The following is a 25,352-nucleotide window of genomic DNA, read 5'->3' as shown; positions in this document are numbered from 1 at the left end:
TAGAAGTGACAATCTGGTAAACCTATCTATGTTTCTCAGGATTGTGGTCAAATCTGAATCAGTTTCCAGAACCAAACTAAAAACTGAAGAATGGCCTTGGTGAAGGAGCTGGATTCTCATCTGTGAGAGGAACAGTTCTTAGAACCATAATTTTGCTCAAAATTTTATAATTTTACTGGCACCAGGTCTTCAAATTATACATGTTTAATATGAAAAGTATTTAAATCAGAGGATCAAGCCTGGTTGGAGGGACAGTGGAAATTTTGTGGTCACATTTGTGATGGGTTCAGGATTGGCCCATCCCTGAGCAGAGCCCAGCCAGGGCCTCAGGGCCCTGTCCCAGGTGTGGTGTGGGAAAGCCAGTTGCTGTTTGCGGAATGGCTCAGAACTGCTAACGACTCTCTGGCCTGGGTTTCTGAGACCTACCCGGGCGGCGGGCATTTAATGAGATGGGGGAACGGAGGCCTGGGAAGGGAAGGCACTACCGATTTAACAGTGCTCTCGGGATGCCTGTGGCATTCAGGAGACCTCAGCAAAGACGTCCCCCCACTCGGCGCCTTACTCCGCCAGCCCCCAAGCTTCTTTCCCCGTAGTCGAGGATGTTACATGGAAGGAGGGATCTCGGCGCCTCGGCCTTCGCGCATGGCTTCCCGAGCGGCTCAAGCGACAGCCTCAGTCGGGGCCGAGAGCGCCCCCGGGGCCGCGACTGCGGACGCAGCGGCGGGAACAAAGGCAGCACGTGTCGGGGCGGGGAGGCGGGGTCGGCCTAGGCCCCGCCCCGCCCGCCGCGCTTCCCCGGGCCTGAGCTCCGCGGCTCGGGGGGTCCTAGGCTCACGCCGCCCGTCCGCGAGCTGGCGGCGGGCAGTGAGGTGGGAGGCGACCCCCGAGAGCCGGGGCGGGGCCGGCGCCGCGAGTACTCGCCGCCGCCGCCGCCCGAGCCCGGGTCCTAAACGCTGCGCGGCGCGTAGAAGTGCCTTGGGGTCGCGGCAGCATCCTTGCCCGCACCTCGCGCAGCCCGTGCCGAGGTCGGCAGCGGCTCCGACTCCCGGCGGCACCAGGACCGCCCGGGCCGGCGCGTGGTCCGTGCGCGCGCCCCCGAGAGGCTGCCGCTGGGGTGCGCGCCGGGGCGGGAGCGGGAGCGGGAGCGCGGCGGCGGCGAAGGCGGCCGGACAGGGGGCGGGGCCGCGGCGTCTGCAGAACCTTGGACAGAAGCTCCGGAGCTGCCGCCGCCGCCGAGCGCGAGCCCTGTCGAGCGCCGGGACAGTGGTGCCGAGCCGCGGCGCGCATTGCGGAGGGCGCGGAGCGCAGGAGCCGCCGCCTGTGGGGTAAGCCTGCGCCTCTCGGTCTCTTGTTGCCCGTGGGGAGCCCGGGCTGGGGTCGGGGCCGCGCGGTGTGGGGGCGGGGGTCCCCGGCCGCCTCCGCCCTCTCTCGAACCCCTCCCGCTGCCATCCGGACCGTGGCGGCGGCGGCGGCAGCGGCAGCTGGCGGGGGCTGCTGCAGTGGAGGCGCCCTGGCTGCGGCGCGGGGGCGCGGGCGGGGCCGCGGGGCCGGGGCAAGGCCCGGGTGCGGGCCCCGGGGCCAAGTTCGTGGGGGCTGCGGCGGCCAGGGTGGAGGAGCGCGGCAGCGATTCCCGCCAGGGGCTGAGCACCATCTTGTTTTCCACGCAGATCCGAAGGGGCAGCACGCGTCCCGGGAGCGCCCCCGCCTCCTCCCCGGGGCCGCCGCGGGCTCGGTGAGCTGGTTTTTCCCTTCCGCCGGCAGGCTGGGCGCGCAGGGGCGCGGGCCCCAGCCCGGCGCGCAGCGGCACCATGGGCACGGTGCTGTCCCTGTCCCCCAGCTACCGGAAGGCCACGCTGTTTGAGGATGGCGCGGCCACCGTGGGCCACTACACGGCCGTGCAGAACAGCAAGAACGCCAAGGACAAGAACCTGAAGCGCCACTCCATCATCTCCGTGCTGCCTTGGAAGAGGATCGTGGCCGTGTCGGCCAAGAAGAAGAACAGCAAGAAGGTGCAGCCCAACAGCAGCTACCAGAACAACATCACGCACCTCAACAATGAGAACCTGAAGAAGTCACTGTCGTGCGCCAACCTGTCCACGTTTGCCCAGCCCCCACCGGCCCAGCCGCCTGCACCCCCTGCCAGCCAGCTCTCCGGCTCCCAGACTGGGGTCTCCTCCTCTGTCAAGAAGGCCCCGCACCCTGCTGTCACCTCCGCAGGGACGCCCAAACGGGTCATCGTCCAGGCGTCCACCAGTGAGCTGCTGCGCTGCCTGGGCGAGTTCCTCTGCCGCCGGTGCTACCGCCTGAAGCACCTGTCCCCCACGGACCCTGTGCTCTGGCTGCGCAGCGTGGACCGCTCGCTGCTTCTGCAGGGCTGGCAGGACCAGGGCTTCATTACGCCTGCCAACGTGGTCTTCCTCTACATGCTCTGCAGGGATGTAATCTCCTCTGAGGTGGGCTCCGACCATGAGCTCCAGGCCGTCCTGCTGACCTGCCTATACCTCTCCTACTCCTACATGGGCAATGAGATCTCCTATCCGCTCAAGCCCTTTCTGGTGGAGAGCTGCAAGGAGGCCTTTTGGGACCGCTGCCTCTCTGTCATCAACCTCATGAGCTCCAAGATGCTGCAGATTAACGCTGACCCACACTACTTCACACAGGTGTTCTCCGACCTGAAGAATGAGAGTGGCCAGGAGGACAAGAAGCGGCTCCTCCTAGGGCTCGATCGGTGAGCCTTGTAGCCCACATCCTGGCTCAAGGATTCAATTGATTTTTAAAAATTTATTATTAAAGCAGATTTTGTGTACAGTATGTGTCTAGCAAAGCCACCGGGGTTTCTCCCTTCCCACCTTCTCTCCTTGGGGCTTTCTTCAGTCCTGCAGAGAACTCTGGGCGCTTTTGAACTCCCAAACCTCGTGCAAAACCCAGAAGATGTGTTCAGAGCCACCCAGGCCACTGGTCTCTCATTTGGAGAAATTCAAAGGACTGCCCTGCCTCTGTGGCCTGTGCCCTTGCTGGACCAGGGCAGGTGAGGCTGCCCGCTGCTCCTTGCATGGGAGCTGGAGAGGGGCCCCTGCCAGTTGGCCCAAGGAGGAATTGGCATTTCTGGTTGGAGGCCCTTTTCTGGCTCCTGTTTTGGGTCATCCATCCATTCTCTCGGTGGCTACTGATCCGGCCACCCTGACTGAGCCACGAGGGGGGCTGTGAGGCAAGATGCCCACCGCCCTAGGAAAACCTCTTCAATCGAGGAGAAACCGGCTTGGTGCAAAAAGATTGTGTCCTGTCGTAGGACATGCAGGACTGGGTTTGCTCTTTTTCTTTTCTAGGGAGGAGGACTTTCCTTCAGCAGAAACATGGAACTGACCCCCAACCCCCTTGCCTCTGCTCCCAGCCCTGTTGGTAGTGTTGGTTAAGGAGCTGGTTTGACCCGTTAAGTTCTTTTCATTTTGGGTTCCAGCTAAAGGGGTGGGGTGAAGCTGGGGACAACCTCCCTGGGTGAGTTTTTGTTTGAATTAATGCAGCTCACCCTGTGGCAGAGGCCAGGAGAGCTGCAGGTGCCCGTGGATCAACAGCCTGCCTTGTGGGCAGGTGGGGCTGCCATGCCTGAGACCAGGCCGGGGCCCACCTAGGGGCTAAGGCCCCTTGCTGGTGGCGTACATGATAGGTCTGGCAAAGTTGGTGGGATCAGGGTGATGTGATGATGAACCCCTCCCTGCTCCCCCCACCCCCCCTTAACTTAAAGCTGTTTCCACACAGTTCAGTTTTTTTCTGAAGAGGAAGCCTTGCCCTGTGAGGCCCAGCAAGACAGCTGGATCTTGGAGACAATTACACGATGGGACTAGAACTCCTGATGGCTTTGGAAGCCTGCTGATTCTCCAGCTGATCATTTGCAGCTGCTGGTTGGGTTTCTGCCTTACCCTAGTGGCTGTAAAAACACATGATGTGTACTTAATCAATTTTCTTTCTAATTTTCCCAGATTTGTGGCTTGGGACTTGGGAGAGGACCAAGAGAAGGGAGCAAGTCTTCCTCCATGGCCCATCACTCTGGCTTTGGGAACAAAGACCATCGGGAACATGCTACAGAGAATTCTCTCCTCCGGTCCCAATCCCCGAGGGAGGCTGGAAGAGGGGCTTGGGGAAGCAGAGGGTCTCTTTACGTAGGATTAGGTTCCAGGTGGCTGCTGATTTGAGCACAAGCACTACTGAAATTCACATAAATGGGAGAAAGCTGTGAAATTGAGGTCCCGGTTTAAGAGGCCTGGAGCAGAGCCCGCCATCCGTGCTGCTCCGGATATGCGGGAGAGGGCCTACCCCTGCGGGAAAGCGTTTGCCCTGCTGCGCCCCGCGTCGGAGCTGGAAGGAACCCGCGGCTGCTGCACAGACTTCCCTGCAGCACCTCTCCTCTGCTGGAGTTGTCACAGCCTGTGCGCTCAGATCCTGCCGCCATGTGTGACCTGAGGTAGGAGGCCCGTGGGGGCAGCAGCAAGAGGGAGGTTCTGGTGCTGCGTCTCAAGAGGGGGGCGCGCGTGTGGTCACCCATTTGGCCATTCGGCCGGCTAAACCTGGCCCGAAACCATTCAGTTGCATCCACAGGATTCCAGTTTTGTGTGTTTCCTTCTCTTTCTCCATATTTATTTTTTTATTCCTTGGAGGAGGTGCAAATTTCCGGAGTGGTTGGGGGCTGAGGAAGTAGCTCTAGTTCAGTCAGTGTGAAGCCTGTCGTGGGCTCCTCCGCGCCCTTGCACTGGTCATCAGTATTGTGTAAAGGAACCGAGATACTTGAGTGTGCAAGCAATGAACCCATTTGACATGCTGCTATGAAGACTACTTTTAGGACAATTAAAAAAAAAAAAGAAAAAAACTAACCTACAAAAAAAGAAAACCTACCCCTTATTCTTTAATTGTTGCTTTTACAGTGATATTGTGCATGCAAACCAGGAGCATTTTGTGTCTTAAGAAAAATAATCTTAGAACAGATGGCTGTGAAAATTACACCCGTGCACAGAACAAGTCACAGGAATAATATTCAGGATTTGGTTTTTCTCTTTTTCTTGTAAACCTGCAGGGTTGATAGATTATTTCCATGCAGTTATTAGTATTTAGTTTTGTTCCAATAGTTGTTAAAACTTGGAATGAAAAGGGAACGTGCCATTTTTTTCACTCGGGATTATTCATAGCTGTATATTTGAAACTGCTAATTACATGCGTGCGATGTATGTTGGTTTTTAGTGCAATTTCTTCTGTAGCTATTCTTTGACCAGACTGTGGGTATTGTTAATATTAATTTATATTTGTCTCATTTTGTATGTATGTGTAGTGTGTTTGTAAAGTATGTGTGGTTTATAATCTGACAAGGTCATGAAGCTCAGTTTGGCTGTAATTTAATTCCCCTTCCCTTATTTTTATTTATTTTTGTACTGTGCTGATTAAATAAAATGCACTGACCATCCATTACATAGACCTCTTTTTGTGGGCATGTCATTCATGAGCGGGCTGGGGGCCTCTTTTATAAATGATCTCTGCACTCAGAACATAACTGGATTTGTGTTATGGGGAGGGGAGGGTTAGGGGAGAGGGATTAACAAGCTTGTGTTGACATTAAGGTGATTAACAGAAGCATAGGTTAAGTCAACTCTGGTTTAGTTGCTGTTTGGGGTCAGGATTTGCTCCCCAAAGGCTCCGTTAGCTTGGTGAAGCTGGGCGACTGGGACCTGTGGCCAGGGAGGATCAGGCCCAGGCATTGCCAGGCGAGGGCTGGCCAAGTGGGTCCTGCAGGGGCACCAGGCCTAGACCCTGGTAGTGAAGCTTGACTCTGGCTGCTGCCCCCATGTGTCCTGGGCCTGGCCCTGCTCAGTGCCTACTGCCCAGAGGCTTCCAGGCCAATAGGAGTAGACTCTGTCCATGTGGCTCACCGCTGCCAGTTTACTTCTGTGTGGGTTTCTAAGAGAAGAATATTGCCCTGGGGCTCCCAGATAAACAGCCACCCCAACCAGAAATAGTGGTAAGGGAGGGGTCGCATCCCAGCTGTACTGCCAGTGGTCTCTGCACATCATGCCAGCAGCCTAGCCTTGGGCTAGAGCGGTGTGGACCAGACCCTCCGTGGACGGGCACTCCATTACCCGGAGATAACCTGGGCACCAGGAAGGCCTTTCTGCTCAAGCTGCTCCCTGGGAGATCAGGGCTACTTGCCCTCCTCAGGCCATCCCCTCAATCTGAGTCACAGAGGCTGTATTGCCGGCTCCCACCAGGGACCAGGGACCGGGCGCCATCCTGTGGCTGCAAGGTTGGGGGCCAGGGCATCGTTGCCCTCGCAGGCCTTGCTTGCCTGAAGCTCCCCCACCACTCTGAGAGGTCCTGACTTCTCTCTCCCTCATCCACCTGCCACCCCCACTATCCCCCAACTACCCAGCTTGGGGAGAGGCTGGTTGGCACCCTTCACTCAGGCTCTTTTCCAAGCCGCAGCTATAGGAATCTGAGCCTTTCCTTCAATATAGGAACATGGGTTTAAACTGTGAGGTCCAATTACATGCAGATTTTCTTCAGTAAGTGTAGTGGAAAATTTGTTTGGAAATGTGACAATTAGAAAAAAAAAATTTTTTCCTGGCTTTATTGTAAGACTACAGCATATAATATGCAAAATATGTGTATGTCATCAGTAAGACTTCTGGTCAACAGTAGGCTGTTAGTTATTTTTGGGGAGTCAAAAGTTATATGTGGCCTTTCAACTGAGGCGGGGTGGTGGTGCCCCCCTCATGTTGTTGAAGGGTCATCTGCATACATGCCTTGATTTCAGGAAGTTCATTGAGAGCAATGAACTTTGAGTCTAGTGCACAGGCTTGGGGATGGTACAAGAAAGTGTTCAGATTTAACACCCAGCCCCCCTTACTCCTCCCGGCTTTCTTCTTGCTCACTAGTTAATGTGTTTGTTCAGAAGCCTCAGGTAAATTATCCTCCATTTTACTTATTTGTGCTTAATGCTCCCTCCCATCCTCGGGGATAACAGTTGACTTTATACAAGCTAAAATTTCACAAATTATGGTTTTCAATTATAGATAAGCAGAACACCTTCAAAAATAAGATTTAATGCTTTATTGGTCTTGATAAATCAAAATATGCTTTAGAAATAAAGTTAATTTAATGGAAAATAGGAATATATGCACCAAACCATAAAACTGCATTTAATTAAATCAAGAGAAACCCTTCATCGCATCCAATCACTGTGTCTTCCTGCCGCCCCCTTGGCACCCTGGAAGCATTACCGTGACCATACCCTGAATTCCTCATCCTTCTTCAGTTGTCACACACTGTGACTTTTAGGGCATCACGAAAAAGTGCTTGTCGACAGCTGGCGGTCTTCTGAGAGGCTCTCAGCTGGGAGGCCCTGGTGCTGGGCTGAGGGGCCACCAGCAACATCCAAAGATGGGAGGAAGGACTCCAAACCCCTCCTTCTCCCCTCCAGCCTCCAAAAGGCACCTGTTTGGCATGTTCCATTTTGGTGTGTCTAAAACATACATTTGCATGTACTAGTATAAAGTAGCAACTCTGGGAAAGTAAGTGGGAAGGCGAGGTGATGTTCCAGTTAAGATGGATCAGCTAGTGATGGGGTGATTGGCAAAACTGTGATGGTTGCTAAACTGGGCTGGTGGCACCTCTGTGCTGTGCAGGCTGCTGACCAGGTTTCAAGAAGGAGAACGGGTTTCCAAGGACAGGATGCTAGTAGGATTCTTTGTTGCAAATTGCACATGGTGCAAATGTTTGTGAGCCCTGGGGACCAGGAGTGGGGGGTGTGCAGGCTGCTGGGACCACCTGGGGGTCAGCCAGGTAATCATGTCAGGTACCGGCGAGGCGTTGGAAGCTGCCCTCAGGTGTTGGTGTGTTTTGCAAGGTTAGGGTATCAGGATAGGAGTTTGGGTGGGGTGGAGGTAGGGCAGGGTGCAGCATCTAGCAGAAAGTGAAGAAAACGGTGGCATGTCCCTCTTTAAGCCCCTGCCAGGCCCCTCCTGAGGCGTGGGCTCACTCTCAGCCACCTCAGCACACAGCTGCCTGAGCCTCTCTTTCCTTGAATGCTTCTGGTCAGGGGCCCTGGGCTGCCCGGAGGTTGAGGCTTGGGAGGATGGTGGTCCCAGAAATGATGCATCCAAAGCACATATGCTTTCTTCTGGGCAGAGACAGGTGAGACAGCAGCGCTCACCTGGCATGAGGTCCGAATACCTGCAGCCTGGGCCCCAGCTGCGCCAGGGCTCTGAGCAGGGTGGGGGTGGGCATCCTGGCCTGGCCTGCAGTGCCAGGACCCTGTGCTGTTTCTATTGCTCTACTTCCCGAAATTCCGTGTGCCCCGCCCCGCCCCGCCTGCCCCACCCTAGCTCTCCAGATCACTTGAGAGGGAGGTGTCAGCAGGGGAAACTTCCAAACCCCAGCGCTCCTGTCGCCCCTGCAGCTCCATTTCTTAATAGAGTTCCTGACAAGAGTGTGGGTACAGCAGACACGAGGTCTGATGAGCAACCCTGCAAATTGCAAAAATAAGTACAGACAATCATGGGCACAGGCTGTGTGGCTGAGTGAGATGGTCCCACGCTGCCGTTCTGGAGAGAGGGCCAGGAGGCCCAGGGGCAGCTCTGGGCAGGGCGGACTGGGCAGCCCTGGCCACTGGCCTGGGGCTGAGGGGCTGGCCCTACAGGTGAACCTGCTCACCTGGTGGCATTGGCTGGCTGCAAGGGCAGGGGGGCAGGGGTCTGCCAAGGAGCTCTGAGCAGCTCCCTGAGCCAGGTCACGGGTGCGATGGTCACCTCAGGGAAGGGGTGGCAGGCTGGGCTCACAGAGAGCAGGGCTGCATCCTCAGCTATTCCACCCAAGCTGCTTGCCCCCCACCTGGGGAGCCTATCTTTGGTTGGGGAAACTGTGTCCTGGGTCGTCCCACCCCTTGGAGGGTCAGCAGCTGGTCACTAAGTCAAGGCATGCTGTGGGCTGACCTGGTCAGCTGAGGGAGGCCTGCACTGACTGAGGCACTATCTTGCCTGCGGCAGGACGTGGTCTCTGTGTCAGCCCGGGCATCTGGGGCAGGGCACCAGGCTCTTTGGTCTGTTGAGTGAGGACCATGGAAAGTCAGGACAGAGAAGACGGAGACCCAAGGCAAAAAGCCAAGAACACCTCAGCAGAGGAGCCTTAGAGAAGGCAGAAGAGGGACTCCTCCCCAGGCACGGACCCTTGCGAGCTGATTTCTAGCGGGAAGCAGCAGGGATTCAGCAATTAGATAGGAGCCTAGGATGCTAAGCAGAGGCGATGCCTGCCCTGGGCCAGCGGCTCCAGGCTCTGCAGCCCTGCTCCCAGGGGAGGCCTCGTCTGGTGAACAGTCAGTTCCCGGGCACGCTGAGGATGAAGCCCGAGCGGTTCTTGGTGAAGTCGGGCTCTGGCTGGTTGAGCCGTGTCTCCACAGAGACGGTGCACTTCTTGCCATGCAGGCTGCACTGCACGGGGTTGGTGACATTAACTTGAAGGTGGCGCTTCTCACTGGAAGATCCAAAAAAAAAGCAGTTAGCAGACAGCCAGAGTGGGGTGAATTTTCCTGGCAACCCCTGGGGCCTGCTATTCGTCCAGGCCCGGTGGGCCTCACAGATGCCCTAGGGGGCATGGGCACAGGAGGCCCCAGAGGAGGGCTAGAGAACCCCAAGAGGGTGAGGACAGGAAAGATAGCCATAGCCTGAAACCAGAGCTATCAGAGAGCAGAGGGGCTGAAGTTCTGGCATCAGGCCTGCTGTCCAGCCCGGCACGCTGACCAGAGGGAGATGCATGGAACTACAGCCGCCAAGCCTCTGGCGTGAGCTAAGAATAGTCGCCTGGGCTTTAGATGTCGGGTGGGGTTGAGGTTCTGATTTGTGACTGTTTCTCAGCTACCTCTAATTGCAGTAGGAGCCCTGGGAGGCTGGGTGTCCAGGGATAAGTGGACATTCTCCCCACTCACTCTTCCTGAGAGGGAAAATGTCTTCTGTGGGTGCGGGCTCACCCCCACCTGTCACAGGGTCCAGCTGGGCAGCTGGGTCTGCCACCCATTTCCCCAAGGCCTCTCTGGGCTCTTCTCACCCTGGGGGCCAGGCCTACAATGTGGCTGCCACCGAGCACTGAGGCAAACGGCTCTGCGGACAGACCCCTGGCCCTGGTAGCCGGGGAATGCAGGCACCTTGTGGGGCTTCTGCCTTTGTCTCTGCATGGGAGTCCCTGGGAGCCACTCACGTCCCCTGCCTGGAGCTCCGTGCCTCCCGCTAGCCTGGGGAAGGCCCAGCAGGTCTGCCACACCAGGTGGTCCAGGTGGGGGTCTGTGCTGAGGAGGCTGCAGAGTGAGGGTGGAGGGGCTGGGTGCACCTGTCCTCCAGCTCCTCGTGCAGCACTGAGAGCTTCAGATGCTGCTTATTTTAAGAGCTGAGAAACTTGTCGGAATAGGCTGGCACCTCCCGTCTGCTCACACATGCCCACAGTCCCACGCTGCACCTTGGCTTAAGTCTCATCAGCTTTCTGTGAGCTGGGAGGTGAGACGAGAAAGGCCTGCTGCCCTGGGGCCACTGGGCAGGACAGGCAGGCCTTGCCCCTGTGCCCGTGAATGCTTTGCTTCCTTCAGGGTGGCACTGGGGGTGGGGACAGGCTGGTACCCCTAGAACGCTCTGCTGGGTGCCCTGGACTAATGTCCCTCTTAGTGTTGGACAGTGAAAGCCAAGGGTCCACATGCAGGGGGGAGGCCAGGTCCAGCTTGGACACGCTCTCCCGGGGCCACGGGGAGTGCGGGGCGCTTTCTAAGCACTGGCTGGCCAGGAAAGCATGTTCCCTTAGACATCTTCTCCACCCAGGGCCCTGGGGCAACTCCTCCAGGCCTTGCAGATGACACTCAGGACCCCACTGACTGGGCACACTTCCCTGGCGTGCCCCGTGGGTGTGCCCCAGTTTGGGAGGTAATCTGAGGTGTTCTTAAGGGGTTGTACTCATGGCCGCCGCGTCCTACGTGCTTTCTCATTAAACATGTCATGGAATGGCAGAAAAGGGACACAGGAAGAGACACATGCCTATCGCTTGTGGGCATTAGGTATACCTAATGTCTTGTTGGCTGCAGCTAAAACCTTAGCTTAGACAGCTATTTTTATCCAGCCTTGGACATAAAAATAGCAGAGCCCATCAGAGGCAGTGACTCAGGCACTTCTCTGTTCCGCAGGAGCCACGGCTGCTGTGCGGGCTGGATGTGTGGCCTGTGGCTGCCGGGCCTGGGTGTGGGTCCTGCAGCCCCAGCCCTGGCCTTCGTGCAGGCCTGCCTCTGCAGCCCTGCCTGCAGCTGGAGATGCCTCCAGGCCCAGCTACCCACTGCCCAGGGCCTGCCTCTGCTGCTTCTCGAGCTTGCATGGCCTCCCTGCCTCCCTGGCCACTTGGCACTGCCTCTGAGTCCCTCTGTGCTGGATCCGAGTCCTCTGGAAGCCTTTCTGAGGGTGTCCCCCTTCTGATCCTGGCAGAGGCCTCCTGGTGGGCATGTGCCCTGCTCCTGGTGCAGGCTCTGCCCTCCCTTCCTGTGGAGTCTGGTACAGTGGTGTGCATGCGGGGGGCTCCAGAGTCACCTGGGGCCTCAGAGTCTCAGGGAATGTGTTCTCACATTCCAAGTCAGCTTGGAAAGAGAGGAGGAGAGAGAAGGAATGGGATCGTTAGCCCCCCACTCAAGTCCGCGTGTTCACAGGGCCCCTCTGACGTGAGACCCCCTGCTGGGCATGCACCCAGCGTCGGCAGAGAAGCCCCCGACTCTACCCTTCCTTCCTCGGTTGGGCTCCGGGTACCTCCAGCATCTGGCTCTACAGTCTTGGTGTGGGATTAAGGCTGGTGGGAAAATGAAGAGGAGCAAATGGCTATTAGGGAATGAATGAGAGGATGACAGTGGTGGACTTCCCCTTGGAAATGGACACCTGGGGTGGGGGTGTGGATGGGGGTGGCTGCAGGATGAAAAAAGCAGAAAACCAGGGCTCCGGATGGCTTCTCCCCACACGGGGCTGGGTGGAAGGCATCTCTGTGTCCTTTGAGTGTCTCGGGGTAAGCCCTGTGGAGTGAATACTGGCCGGGAGGAAGTTGGCGGGAGATGATGGAGGGGACAGAGGAGGGCCAGTTCCCTTCTTCAGGGAGCCTCCAGCAGAGCAGAAAGTAGAGCCCTGCTGGAGGCATCCAAGCAGACAATCGGCAGGTAACTCCCCTTCAGACACTAAGGCGCCCCCCCACCCCAGGTCCCCTCTGCGCAGTGAAGGTTCTCTCTTGCGCAGCCAGGAACGTGGGGCTGTGGGATGCGGCTGAGCTCCGGACCCCTTCCTTCTCCCTGCCCCACCGCTCCCGTCCCAGCCCTGCGGGAGCTCCTTCCTGTGACCCCACGAGCTGTCCTAGGGCAGCCCATGGGTTATCCTCTCCTCCCGTGGGTGGTGCAGGCTCTCCTTCATCCCACAACACAGGCCAGCCCTGCGGGTGGAGGAGAAGCCGGCTCGGCCGGAGAGTAGGACTGGGCAGTGCAGAGAACTGACTGTGCAGAGCACATGCTGACTGGCTTCAAGGCCATCTCCTCGCAGCCCCGTGTCTGCAGCTTGGCCCCTCTCCTAGGCCGCAGAGTCTGGTCTGCACTGAAGTGGCAAACACTGAAGTCTAACAACATCCCTTAACTGAATGACAGTTAGGAAAGAAAAGGGGGCATTAATGATGGTCCCCACACATTCCCCTGGATTTCTGCTTGACTTTTTCTGAGCCCACTTGAGATCTCTCCTGATTCCTTTGAGGTCTGAGTCCAAGAGCCTGAGGTCCGTAGGGCCCAGACTCCGTAACAGATACTTTGCCTACTTTCTGAGTGAAGGCAAATGGTTTAATCATTCCATTCACCATCTACTCCCTGCTTACTCCACCTCAGGCATTGTGCTAGGCACTAGAAATCCAGAAGATGAGTTTGTAGCCAAGATAGGGGGTCTTCTCCTGAGCTTTAGCAAGCTGCCCTTGCTCATGGTGAATGAGGTACATGGGGGCACTTTGCAAGCTGTGAAGCACTGTATGTGGGGAGCATACACTGTATTCTTTGCTTATAGAAGGAATTTTCCATCCTTTCTTAGTAAAGTGCTAAGAACCTCCCAAAGAGATGGTTCAGGAGAGCTTTTATTACTGAATTGGTTTATGTTCTTTATACATTTTTAGCATAGTTCCTAATTTCATAAGAATGCTTCTGTTCTGAGCGTCCTCTTCCTGACTGTCTTACATTCTAGAGGCTGGATTCTAACCCTATGTTTAAATCCTGCAAGTTTAATGCAGCAGTTAGGCCATATGTACTGGTCTCCAATTTTAGAATCCAAGTTCCTGGAGGGCAGGGAGGGAGCTTGTGGGAGTTCATACACGGGACCTTGCATTGAGGGATGCGTCCCAGGTGCTGCTGGGCACACGTGTACTGCCAGCAAGTGCGTTGTTCCGGACTTGCTGGGTCAGCACAACTGTGCAGGCCTCGGTTCTCCTGCTCTGCAAACTGCTCTTTTCCAGCAATACAATGTTGTCAATGGCAGATAACGGCAGCCTCATCAACAAGGAAGCTGCTGGGCATGACTGGTCAAGATCCTTGTAGGGCTTAAAGTTGCTCAGTCCATGAAGTCCATTGCGAAGGGAGAGTGGCCAGAAAACCTGCAGGATGGAGACAGCCTGTCCCAGAAGGGAGGCCTGCTCCTTAGCATAGGAATATTCTGTATTGCCACCTTAAGTGATCATGCATGTACGCCTGTGCCCCCACTTCTCCCCTGGCACAGTCCTGAGCAGCCCTGTCCTGATTCCAGTCTGTTCTCTTGTGACTGTGGGGTTTGGGCAGAAGAAGGGGTTGAATGTGTGAGTTTATAATAGAACAATGTGGGCAGGAGGAACCACCAGCCCATCTGCAGAGCTAGGCTAAGCCACACCTGCCACAGGTGGACAACAGTGTAAGACGATGTGAACTGAATTTGGTGGTTCCTTAATAAGTCAAACATAGACTTACCACATGACCCAACAATTCCACTCTTGGATAGAGACCCAGAAGAAATGAAAACAGGTGCTCAAACAACTTGCAAAGGAATGTTTATAGCAGCATTATTTATAATTAACAAAAGGTAGAAACAACCAAATATTTATCAACTGATGACTGGACAAAATGTGGCATATCCATTCAGTGGAATAGTATCTGGCCATAGAATGGAGTGAAGTAGTGACACGTGCTACCTCACGGCTGATCCCTGAAAACATGATAAATGAAAGGAGCCGGGCACGAAAAGCCCCATGTTGTGTAATGCCACCTCCATGAAATGTCTAGAATAGGCCAACCCAGAGTGGGGTTGTGGGGGGACTGCTTGAAGGGTACAGGGTTCCCCTTTGGAGTGATGAAAATGTTCTGGAACTGGATTAGTGGTGATGGTAGCACACCACTGTGAATGTGCTCAATGTGACTAATGGTAAACGTTACTGCATTTTACCACAGTAATTTAAAAAAAGTGGACTGATCTAAGGGAAAAATGACTTTCCCTGGAACCATGTTTTCTCTCCCCATTATTTTGAGTTCACCACAATGGTTTTAAGACCAGCCAGGGGGTTCTTGTGCCTATTCTGGAGACAGGGCAGTAGCAGGGTACAGCAGTAGACAGAGGGGATACTCCAGGGGGGCAAGTGGCAATTCTGGCTGGAGCTGCTCTGCACTGGCAATCTTTATAGGGCCAGAGCACCTTCCTTATTTTTTAAAGAAAAGAAGGCATGTTTTATAGACGGAGGCAGGGCTATCTCCCTCTGATGGTGCACCAGCCAAGTGACAGCTGCCGCTGGAGGCTGACTGCAAGAGGGAGGGGTCCCCCGCCATCTTCTGTTACAGGATTTAATGGCTCAGCAAACTGTGGAATCCGGGGACTTTCATCTTGTTTCATCCGTTCTGGGCCATCACTGCAGGCAAATGGCCTTTATCAAATTACTCTCCTTCATTTTTCATTTAGACCCCTGTCCCCTGCTCATTTGGAGAAATCCGTGGGTAAACGCAAGACTTAGTCATTGTGAGTCCCTGTACCTGCTGGGCATTTATGGCTCCTTCCCCGAAGTGGGCGGCACGAGGCTTTCCAGCAGCTGAGGCAACCCAGGAAACGTTCCTCCTGCCCAGACCCCGGCCAGCTGAGATTAGGAGAGTCTCACGCTATGTAGACCAGGACTTGAGGAGATAAGTGAGTCACTTTGTCTTCTCAGTGGCACTCCAGCACTCCAGTGGCATTCCCTCCTGGAGCAGTGGTGACCCTGGTCCTACTGTGTGCACTTTAAAGGGAAACGGCATGGAAGTGAGGTAAAGTGCAGTACTCGCTGGGGGTGTGGCACGGAGGTCCTGAGACTGTGAGGCTCACGCAATGTTCTCTCCTGTCTGGTCACAGGATGTGGTGGTGGGGGAAGCTCGCCTTGCAACAGGCAGGTCATTAGTAGGTGCTTTTCAAAGTTATGAGATGTGCAGTAAGCGTTTCATAAACTCTAGTCACACAGGCCACTCTCCGTCTGAACGCCACTGGGACATGAATGTGTGTGCGTCAGTTCTCACTGGGGACAGCGGCTATGGATGCGCTCCCTGAGCTTGTGTCTGCAGCGGTCCACTGTGCCTCCCGCTTCCTGCAATGAGCAAGTCCCCCTGCTCATGTCAAACCACAGAGGGCAGGTCTTTCAAAATCCTGCTGTAGGAAAGGCTACTTCTGTTTTTAAGTCAGGGTCAAATGCATACTTTTACCTCGTGACTTCTACAGGGAATCTGAGAACAGTGCTGTGCAATCCAGAGACTGGGTGTCCCATCTCCTGGTCTGTGGAGCCGTTTTAGAGTTGGCAGCTGGTGAAGCATGGTGGGGTGACACCATTTTTATTTAGAAGATAAAACTTCTTGTCACTAAAGGGCTCTCGGTGGGCAGCTTGTCCTGAGGCCCCAGCACAGCCTGAGTCTGCCTCCCCTGCAGGGCTGGGAAGTTCCTGCACTCACCCTGAGTGTGGCCCTGCCACTGCCCCAGCTGTGCCAGCTGGGACACCCCTGCCCCACGGCTCCCTCCTCACCAACCACCATCACCCTTTCTCCTTGACCTGCTCTCCTCGTGGTGGCTAGTTACAGAGCTCCCACGGTCAGCTGGGTTCCACTCTGAGGACATAACGTGAGGGGACACGGGCCCAGAGCTCATGCAGTGAGACGGGCACATGTGATATGTGGGGATGAACAGCACACGGATGAGGGCCACCTAAGCCTGGTGGCAGGGCTGGGCTTTCAGGAGGTGGCGTCCTGGCTGGCACTTCAAGAAGAAGTAGGAATCCTGCCAGAGTTTTTTTTTTTGTCCTCTTGTTTGCCATTAGTCCTTTTAATTTCACTGGCTGTCCCACATACTGTCACCTGGGCCTGTGGCTTCAACGACAGATCATTGCCCAGTCTGTGTCCCCTGTCCTGGCGTGAGGTCCAAGCACTTATTTGCAGTCACCTACTAGGCAAATCCTCTGAATGTGCCCGACAGGAAGCTCATCCCCGTGGTCCCTTCCCCCAGACTGCTCTGCTCCTCTTGTCAAGCCTGCCGTGCTGAGAGATGTCACCATCTACCTGGTCACAGAGGCCAGAGAGCCGTGTATCCTGGACTCCTCCTCTCCCTCCCCCGCTCACAGCCAGTCACCAGATTCTATTCATCTCACTTCCTCGGCTTGCATTTGCCCCACATGTGCTTCACACGTATCTTCCACATCGCCATCAGAGAGCTCTCTTAAGGCACAGAAAAAATCCTGTCACTCCCCTGCTGAAATCCTTTCAGTCCTTCCCCAGACCTTCTGAGAACCACCTGCCCCCCCAGCCCCAGGCTGAGCCGGGTGCTCATCTGTCCCCTGTTCTCTCGCTGCCCCGAATATGCCACGGTGCTGGCTGGTTCTGACAGCATGATTGGAGCTGACGAGCTGCTCTCACTGCTTATGAGCATCTAGAAATGTGCATAAAACTCTACAGAAAGAGTATTTAAAATCAAAGTAGAGGTTGAAGGAAAGAAAGGATCATCCCCAGGTGTCGGTAGGACAGAGGGGCTGTGAGGCCAGCGTGGGAGGGAGGGCCCAGCAGATGCCGAGCCCAGGGACGTGCTGGGTTGAGCAGGACTCACACCCGGGCCACGTATGAGGCAACTGGGACTGAGAAAAGGCCATCAGAAGTCTGCCTTCCCGTCTGGCAAAGCAGTAAGGAACACACACACACGCACACGCGCACATAGTTTTACAGTAAGAAACTGAAGCCTCAAGCTTCCCTCACCACTTGGGAAGCAAATCCTCTGCAGATCAGCAAAGACAAAGGCAAACCTCAAGAACACCCAGAGAGAAGAGACCCATGGCTGGCCAAGGAACAGTGTGCCTTCATGTCACGTGTGAGAAAATAACAGAAATACAGACTCTTCAAAGCATCTGAGGCAAACAACCGTTGACCTTGAATCCTATACCAAACCAATCATCTGAGCATGGGGCAAAACGAAGACCCTGGATGAAGTCTTGGAGGGTTGGGCAGTCTTGGCTCACAGAAAAAGAATTCCTGAAGGACATGTCATCAGGAAAGATACTGAATCCAGATGAAAAAGAGTGGAGTGTGAGATGCACTGAGGAGCAAATAAACAGGCAAAGATAGAGGTAATCTAAATAAGCATTCACTGTAAAAAAAAAAAATTAAACAAAAGACCAACGGTTGGGGTTTAAATCAACTAAACTAAAATCCTAGACAACAAGAGAGATGGGGTGGTGGTTCCAGTGAAACACCCAAAGGTCCTTGCCTCATCTGGGAGGAGGATGAGGAGACTGATGGGTTTCCTGATGGCGTGAGTGGGGAGGAGGATCAGTGGCCAGTGAGAATGCTAGGGGGCAATGCACAGCTTCCAAAGAAGAAGGGGGATGGAAAGAAAGTCTGCTTCGGCTAATGGGAGCAGGGAAAGAGACAGAAGTAAAGAGAAACGTGTTTGGGCACAACAAAACGAGGTGGGCGTATAAATCTAGGTGCACGAGCCCACATGGGACAGGCACTAGACCACACAAGGAAGTTCGATAGATAACTAAGAATTAGCACGGGACACAGATTATCTTCTAAGTATAATACAAAAAAAATTAAAAATCAAACAAAATGCAAATATAATAATAGCAAGAACATACCATACTGACTAAGTGCTTTAAAAATATCAATTCATGAAACCCTCATGACAGCACAAGGTCAGTTCCATTTTCTGAAGAGGAAATGAGGCATAACAGGCTAAGTACTGGCCAAGGTCACACAGCTGGGCCAGAATCTGAACCCAGGCAACCAGGCCTGGGTCTAAGTTTTAACCTCTATGCATCTCACCACTAAAATAGGCATTAGAGTATAACCATTGGCTGATCCCCCTATTTACTAGGAGCTTTTGAGCACAGTGCCAAGCTGTGCATTTTTCTCAATAGCTAGTATGGTGCCTAATACAAAATAGGAGTTCCATAAATGTCTACAGAAAGAAAGACTTTTTTTAAAGACCTGATTAAGAAATCAGCTGGGACTTAACTCTGACATAAGACACCAGTTAGAAGACCCGAGGTCAGCATCCAGCATCTTCAAAGCAGGCTTGTTGAGAACAAATTGGAGCCGGTGAGCTGGGCTGGGCTTTGGGGTCCGTGTGCCCTCACAGCTCCTCCCTCTGTGCAAGGGTCTCTTATGTGTAGAAGCATTTGAAGTGGCACTGAGGATATTCACTATTCAAGGGATGCTTTTTGGGAAACAAATAATCCCTTTGCAAAGTGAATCACTATCTTGCTCTGTGATCCAGACTTTCACATATTAGATCCTCCCTCCCCCGGACCAGTGAAACATTCAGGGAAATAAACACATTTGGTAGGATGACAAACATTTGGACTGATGGATTTTGGAAACATACCACAAGGTTAGAGAAGCTCCTACAATTATGTCAACAAACATGTTATCTTTTTTTTTTTGAGGTTGAATGGTGGTGAGGAGACATTGTGGTTCTATGCGAGTTTCTAAGTAATTCCGTAAGTACTGCGGCCAGATATTTGTGGTCACTTATCTGTTTGCTGACTACGGCTGCTAATACTTAGCACGCCCAGCATAGCTGTAAAGGGGTTCTGGATTGGTGGAGGGGAGGATGGAAATCACGACCCTCCATTTATTGAGGATTTTCCATATAGTAGGCACTGTATTCAACATTTCACATCTCATTTAATCCTTACGAAAACCTTACAAAGCACTGTCATTTTGAGCACACCATAGCTGAGGACAAAGCAGCTTAGGAAGGTCAGGCAGTTCTTCGCAGCTGCAAGGTGGTGAGGATAGGAGCTAGGCCCAGGGGGTCTGTCTGTTGAGTGATGCACTGAACCTCCATTCCATTCAGTCTCCACACTGAGATGCTTTTTTTAGCTCTAGTGTAGGGCATCGCCTCTGCAGCAGGGAATTCTTTAATACTTGGTGTGTATGAGTCAGAGAAAAAACAAACTGGAACCTGCTGTAATGATGCCAGTGTTTGGATATTCTGATCCACTGTACGTGCATTTTCACCACTTGTGTATTTCTCTTCCTGGGCATTTACTTGTTCACTCCTTGGCTAAAAGCTGACATTGATGTTTCCAGGCATGGCTGATTCCAGGCTGTTAAAGAATGCGATGCTCTCCTGGTGCTTGGAGACTATTCCCTGGGGCGTACTGGTGTCTTGACTTTCTGTTTGGTGTCCCCAAGGAGGACTGTCAGTGCTCCACGGAGACTCCTGGTTCCTGTTTTTGTCAACGAGAAGCTTCCTATTCTTTGGGTGTTGACAGTCCTCCCTGGCAAGGTGGGCGACAGCATGGCCTCCGCGTGCTGGTGCTGGCCTGGCTGAACTCACCCCAAGAGGCCCGGGGATTACTGCCTGGTTCTCTGATTTGTTTCCTCTCCACCAACATGAGAGAGTGAGGTGGTGAGAACACTTCAATTTGCTTTATATATTTGGAATCTGGAATCTTTAAGGGCTGCACTCCTCTGTCCATCCCAAAATGACCAAACTAATGCTTTATGCCAGGGCTAATGAGACCTTTCAAAAACAAACTGAAAGAGCAAAACCATACCCACAGCTCCCTCAAATATGAGGAAAGAACAAAAAACAGGAACAACAAAACAAGACAACACCAGACCAAACAAAAACCCTGCCACAAGACAAATGGGCTGGCAGCTGCAGGGAGAGCCGCACCTCGTCCGGCTGGTGCGTCCTATCTAATGGGAGGCAGGGGCTCCGAGCCTTCAGGCCCTCTGGCATCTGTGTGGAACCTCCCCTCCCTCTTCACACCTCTCCCTTCTCTCTAACTTCCCTTCTCAGTGCTTCTGCTCTAATGTCTCTGGGGCTTTATTTCATAAAAAAATATCTGTTTGAGAGCGCTTATTCTTTGCCGAGTTGGGTGTTTTTTTTTTTTTTTTTTTACATCTTTGCTGTTTCCTGCTTACTACTTATTTCTACTTCTATCTTGACACTTCTGTTAACAGTACCTCCAAAGTTAGCACCATCTGTGAACACTGGTGTTTATTTTCTATTCACATCATTAACGAAGGTGCTAAATAAGACTGGATTGAACATGTACCAGGACCCACATCTTTCTGTGAACGGATGATTTTTAGTGGTTTGTCAGGAACACCATTCTGTATTTGGCCATTCAACTGTCAAGAGGCATTGAGCTTATATTTACATGTGGCCATGGGTCACTCCACAGAGGCTAACAGGAGCCCAGTCCCCACGTCTGAGAATTGAACATTTAAGGCGGTTAACAGCTACACACAAACACACTGGGGACATAAACACTAAAAAGAGAGTCATGAAAAGAATGCATAAGATTATTTCCACTGGGTTCTGGGTTACAGAATGGTATTTCTGAACAGGGTTGGGAACTAAGAAAAAGAAGTTTTGCCATGAGCTCAGGCATTCCTCAGCATTGTCTTGAAACATGTCTTACATCAGACATCTGAGTCTAAGGCTCTGGGGTGCAAGATAAATAATAAAACAGCCTCCATTCTCAAGAGGTTCACAGTCTGGGGAGGGAGACAGACTTGTCAACAAACAGCTGCTATGTAAGGTGCTGCAGTCAGCATCCTGAAAGGTCTACAGAGCATGCGCAGGGGGTACAGGGTGGAGGGAAGGGCCCAGTGCCAAGCAGACACGAAGGACTTGTCTGCTCTCCGAGAGGGCACAGCTTTGGGCTGTGTAGCCAGTGGCCCTGATATGCAGACATATCCTCGATATACTGGGCTCTCAGCACCCTGACCCAGAACCTGATTTCTCCTCACATCACTCCCCACAGACATGGAGGAAGAGGGGGCTGCAAGAACAGTGTGAGAACAGGCTCACCCAGCCCCGCCAGGCTCTCCTTCCTTTGACAGTGTTCCTCCGGCTCTGACTGTTCCTCCTCCCTGGGGCCCCCCAGCACAGGGATCTCCAAAACCCACACACAGGAGGCAACAAACTGCCTCTTGGAGGATCGAGGAGGGTCTGGACAAACGGAGACATGGACGAACATGCCTTACAAGTGAAATTCGGACAATGTGCAGGAAATGGCAAGCATGGGGCTGGAGTTCAGGATTCAAGTGTGTTGGGGAGAGTGCTGGGAGACGAGGCAGCCAGACAGGCTGGGTAGAAGACGGACAAGGAGTTGCACACCTTTAAAGGATTCATGAGTAGACAAGATAGATAATACTTCGTTTTTATCAGTGCACTTATCACTATCTGCAACTGGCTTATCTGATTCTTGGCTTGTTTACTACTGTCTTCCTATGGCCCCCACCTGCTCCCCAAAGGTAAGCTCCAAGGGAATGGCCCTTGGCAATACCCACTGTGCCTGAGAGTGTCTGCCACATAGCAGGTGCTTAAAGAAAGAGCAAATACATGAAATTGACAGAGGGAACAGGTGATGTGGAAGAGAGACTGATGTGGGCATTTTAAGGCAGAAAGACCAGTTAGGAAGCTGTCAATCAAGGGAGAAAGGGCTGTGGTTGTTATGAGGGCACAGAGTGGTCAAGCAGTAATACCAGGATGCTTCAGAGTAGGGCTCTGCTGACTGAATGTAGGTGGTGACAGGGCTAGTCTACCATGTTCCCAGGTCTTCAGCCAGGGGGCGGAGAAGGAGACGGAGTTTGGTTGGGATAATGGTGTCTGACTTCCTGTAGAAAATGACCCAAAGGGTTTCACTACACATTATGTAGACTCATTGCTCTCCCCTCCTTAAAGGTAACACATGACCCAGTAAGGTAGGCCATACTGATGACACAGTTGTTTCACAAAACCTATTTTGCAGGCAAATTCTATTAAAAATCAGTATTTACAGTATTATTGTGGTGCTGTGTTCTATTAAGCCAATTAGCCTGGAACTTGAAAATTTAGTGTTACAGTGCCAAGTATGGCAGCCTGCCTGAGCAACTGTGCCCTGGCGGCCTGGACACCATTTTTATCCACCTCAAACCTCTGACCTTTCTAACTTTTAACTCAATGTTATTCTTTTGTTTTTTACACTTTTCCCCACCATTCTTTCCAGCAACTTTTATCTGAAAATGTCAGATGTTTAAAGCAGTATTCCAGGGGAGTGCAAATTATAAAGGAGGAAAAATGACGGTAAGAAAGGCTTAATCTTAGCTTTGCACATAGAGGGTCAAATTCTCTAAAACTGCAGTGACCTATAGGAATTTGGAAACTGGTCAATGTCCCACAATAAGCATCAAAGATGGCTTATTGAACAGTTAGTTCAAGTTACCATTTAGGGGCTGTTAGCCTATCACATTTTCTCTCTGACACTAACCAGTCCTCTGGCTATAATACACCCAGGAGTCAGCCATTCCAGCAGGCAGCAGCAGGGGAGAGATGGGGGCTGGGGACTTCCAGGTTCTGTGGGTTTCTAGGCACGCCGCTTGATCAAGAGAGGAGACAATGGGGCCCGGTGGGGAGAACCTGTGGTTTGGAATCAACTAGTCTGGGGTTTGAATTCACCTCTATGGCTCTGGGCAATTAGGTAATCCTCTGGAGCTTGGTTCTTTACCTGGGATAATTAACAGTGATAGGCTCTCCCTTCCAAAGGACTTTGGTGAGCGTTTAAGGGGAGAACACGTACACAGTGGTTAGCATACTGCCTGGCACTGGTAAGTGCCCTGTTAGTTTGTTGATGGAGTAAAGTATATTAATGAAGGAGATTCCTCCATTGAGCACATTGGTTAAACAAGTGACATGGGTGCTGAGAGGACCTTCACCCTTGCGTCCCCAGGCCTCTTTGCTTGACCATGGATGGCCCCTTGAGAAACAACTCTGTCACCTCCTAGGTGGCGAAAAGGCTTGCTGATTCCAGAAGGCCCTTTCAGCTTGCTCTTGGGCATCCAGAAACCCCATTTAAGCTGACAAAGGATGATGCTTTCTTTTTGGGGGTTGATGACACATTCTTTTAATACATTTCCACTCCGTTCTCAGTAAACCTTGGTGCTCATCCAGGCAACTGTAACCACGGCAAAGAATATCTGATTAGGTAGCAAGTAACTGAGGGGAATTCTGAGGGGAATTCAAAGAGTTTAAAACAGAAGCAACTATCTCATGAACCAACCCCAGAATACTGAGATGAAAAGAAACAAATTGCCCACTTTCTACCACCTGTTTGAGAACAGAAGGATTTGCAGTCAGTTATGTTAGCTAAAAAATGTCCCCTTGTCTCACTGTGGTACAGGAGCCTCTACCACATGAACGTTTTTGATGGAAAATCTACCCCCTGCTCTGATACACCCTTTCATGCTGGTAATAACAGAAGCAAAGCAGGCCTTTCTGTCAGTATGGTCTGCATACTTCTTAGGAGCTCTGCTTTTTCTATTCTGCATTTGCTATTTTTAAGCGAGTACATAATGCATCAATTTTCAGACTCTTACTCAATGCTACTGCTGTAGAACTGAGAACTCAGTAATCTTGTCAGGCAGTGCAAAACAATATTCCAACAGATGAAACAGTCCATGCAGCCTTATTTCCCTTTTCCTGGGGTGGGACATCTATTCCTGGCCCTATAATGAGAGAGGAACCAGTGGCAGTGGTCCAGTCCTCTTGCCCAGGAATCCCACATCACAGAAACCGCTCACCAGGCTGCTGCTGGTAGACACATCAAAGGCCCTGTGGGGTCTCAAGGCCTTTTGACTGCTCTATTATTTTTTATTTTAAGTTCCCAGAAATGGGTTGTTTGGATCCAGGCTGGAGTTTGTTGGCTGGAAACAGAGAGTATGGGTTCTCTCAGGCCACATTTTCCTGCCTGACATAAAGAGTGACCATTCTCTCCATGATCACTAACTTGATTTAAGAGCCAAAGAGTAACCTGCCCTCCGCCTGTCGCCTAAGAGATTTGATGTGAAGTGTCCCCATGTGGCTTCTTGCCAAATTTGCCTTGACCTTGATTGCAGAAACTCTTCTAGTAGAAAGTCAATTGCATCTGATTTCTTGGGCAGTTTAGGCAGATTTCCCTGCTGTGTGTGTTTTACAGCATAAATGGCTTCTAATACAGGCCTTATTTACTGCCTGCAGGGTTATCTGGGGGAGAGCAGAACAATCTGCCACTAGCCCTGTTGGCTTGTAGATGGATTAGTCACATTTTCCAGAGATTTATTCTTTCTACTTGGCTGGTAAAAATGGGTTGGGTTACTTCTACCAAGCCCTCTAAGTTCTGTCCATTTTATCTCATATCAATTAAAAATGGCTCAACAAATTAGACTGCTTACGTGATTCTATTGAAAAGTGAGTAATTCCGTAATAACTCCACACCACTGCTTTCTACCTAAAGAATGAATTCATAGCATCAAATGACTCAGCCATCCCAATGGAGACCTTGAATTACTGGCTCAACTTCATTAGCATGAAAACAATCAAACCAAATACACTCTTCCTCTGGGGCTGGAAGTCAGACACCCTGTGCAATATTTAGGTCATGCTGCCTGGGCAAGTCTGAAAAATGGTTCGTGCCCTGATTAGACAGTTACATATTTGTTTTAAACGACTTACATAGAAGTGAACCTGCAGACTTTTTAAGGCAAAGAGAGGTTCTATGATCAGTACTGAAGAAATCTGAAATGGGCTGAGGCAGATCTTTTAGTTCAGCCTAAGTCTATTACCATCAGCTTTAGGGCAGAAATCGAATCTCTGGGTTTGATGAAAAAGGGTCCCCACTTCCTCTTGTCTCCATTTCTGAGAGCCATGGAGCTACGATGCTCAACCCTGATTGCATATGAGGATATCAGAGAAGCACCTAAAAAACAGTGGTTCTAAAACAGATGTCAGGTCACCTCCTAGAGACTCTGAGTGGACTGATGTGGGCCCCTGTATGTTGGTGTTTTAATG

At 52.3% G+C, this 25,352-nt stretch overlaps 2 protein-coding genes across 4 annotated transcripts in view; one reads left to right on the top strand and one right to left on the bottom strand.

The window, feature by feature from the left end:
- The first annotated feature begins 1,169 nt into the window (after positions 1-1,169).
- Positions 1,170-4,906, top strand: CDK5R1 (cyclin dependent kinase 5 regulatory subunit 1). Its single transcript, XM_037018604.2, has 2 exons — positions 1,170-1,325; positions 1,668-4,906. Exon 2 carries the CDS (start codon positions 1,809-1,811, stop codon positions 2,730-2,732), a length of 924 nt encoding a protein of 307 aa, XP_036874499.1. The 5' UTR covers positions 1,170-1,325; positions 1,668-1,808; the 3' UTR covers positions 2,733-4,906.
- A 2,168-nt stretch (positions 4,907-7,074) lies between these two features.
- MYO1D (myosin ID) overlaps positions 7,075-25,352 on the bottom strand; it is a 343,691-nt gene continuing 325,413 nt past the window's right edge. For all 3 annotated transcript variants that reach the window (XM_073235184.1, XM_073235182.1, XM_073235183.1), the window contains one exon: positions 7,075-9,507. In XM_073235184.1, the coding sequence (XP_073091285.1) occupies positions 9,351-9,507 (157 nt within the window). In that variant the 3' untranslated portion in view covers positions 7,075-9,350. The remainder of the gene's footprint in view (positions 9,508-25,352) is intronic.

The sequence above is a fragment of the Manis javanica genome, chromosome 4 (assembly GCF_040802235.1).
Source record: "Manis javanica isolate MJ-LG chromosome 4, MJ_LKY, whole genome shotgun sequence".
NCBI lineage: Eukaryota > Metazoa > Chordata > Mammalia > Pholidota > Manidae > Manis > Manis javanica.
This window is presented reverse-complemented; position numbering and strand designations above follow the sequence as displayed.

Excerpts from the sequence above, each read along its gene's own strand:
- CDK5R1 (XM_037018604.2), top strand. The coding sequence starts at position 1,809 with ATGGGCACGGTGCTGTCCCTGTCCCCCAGCTACCGGAAGGCCACGCTG.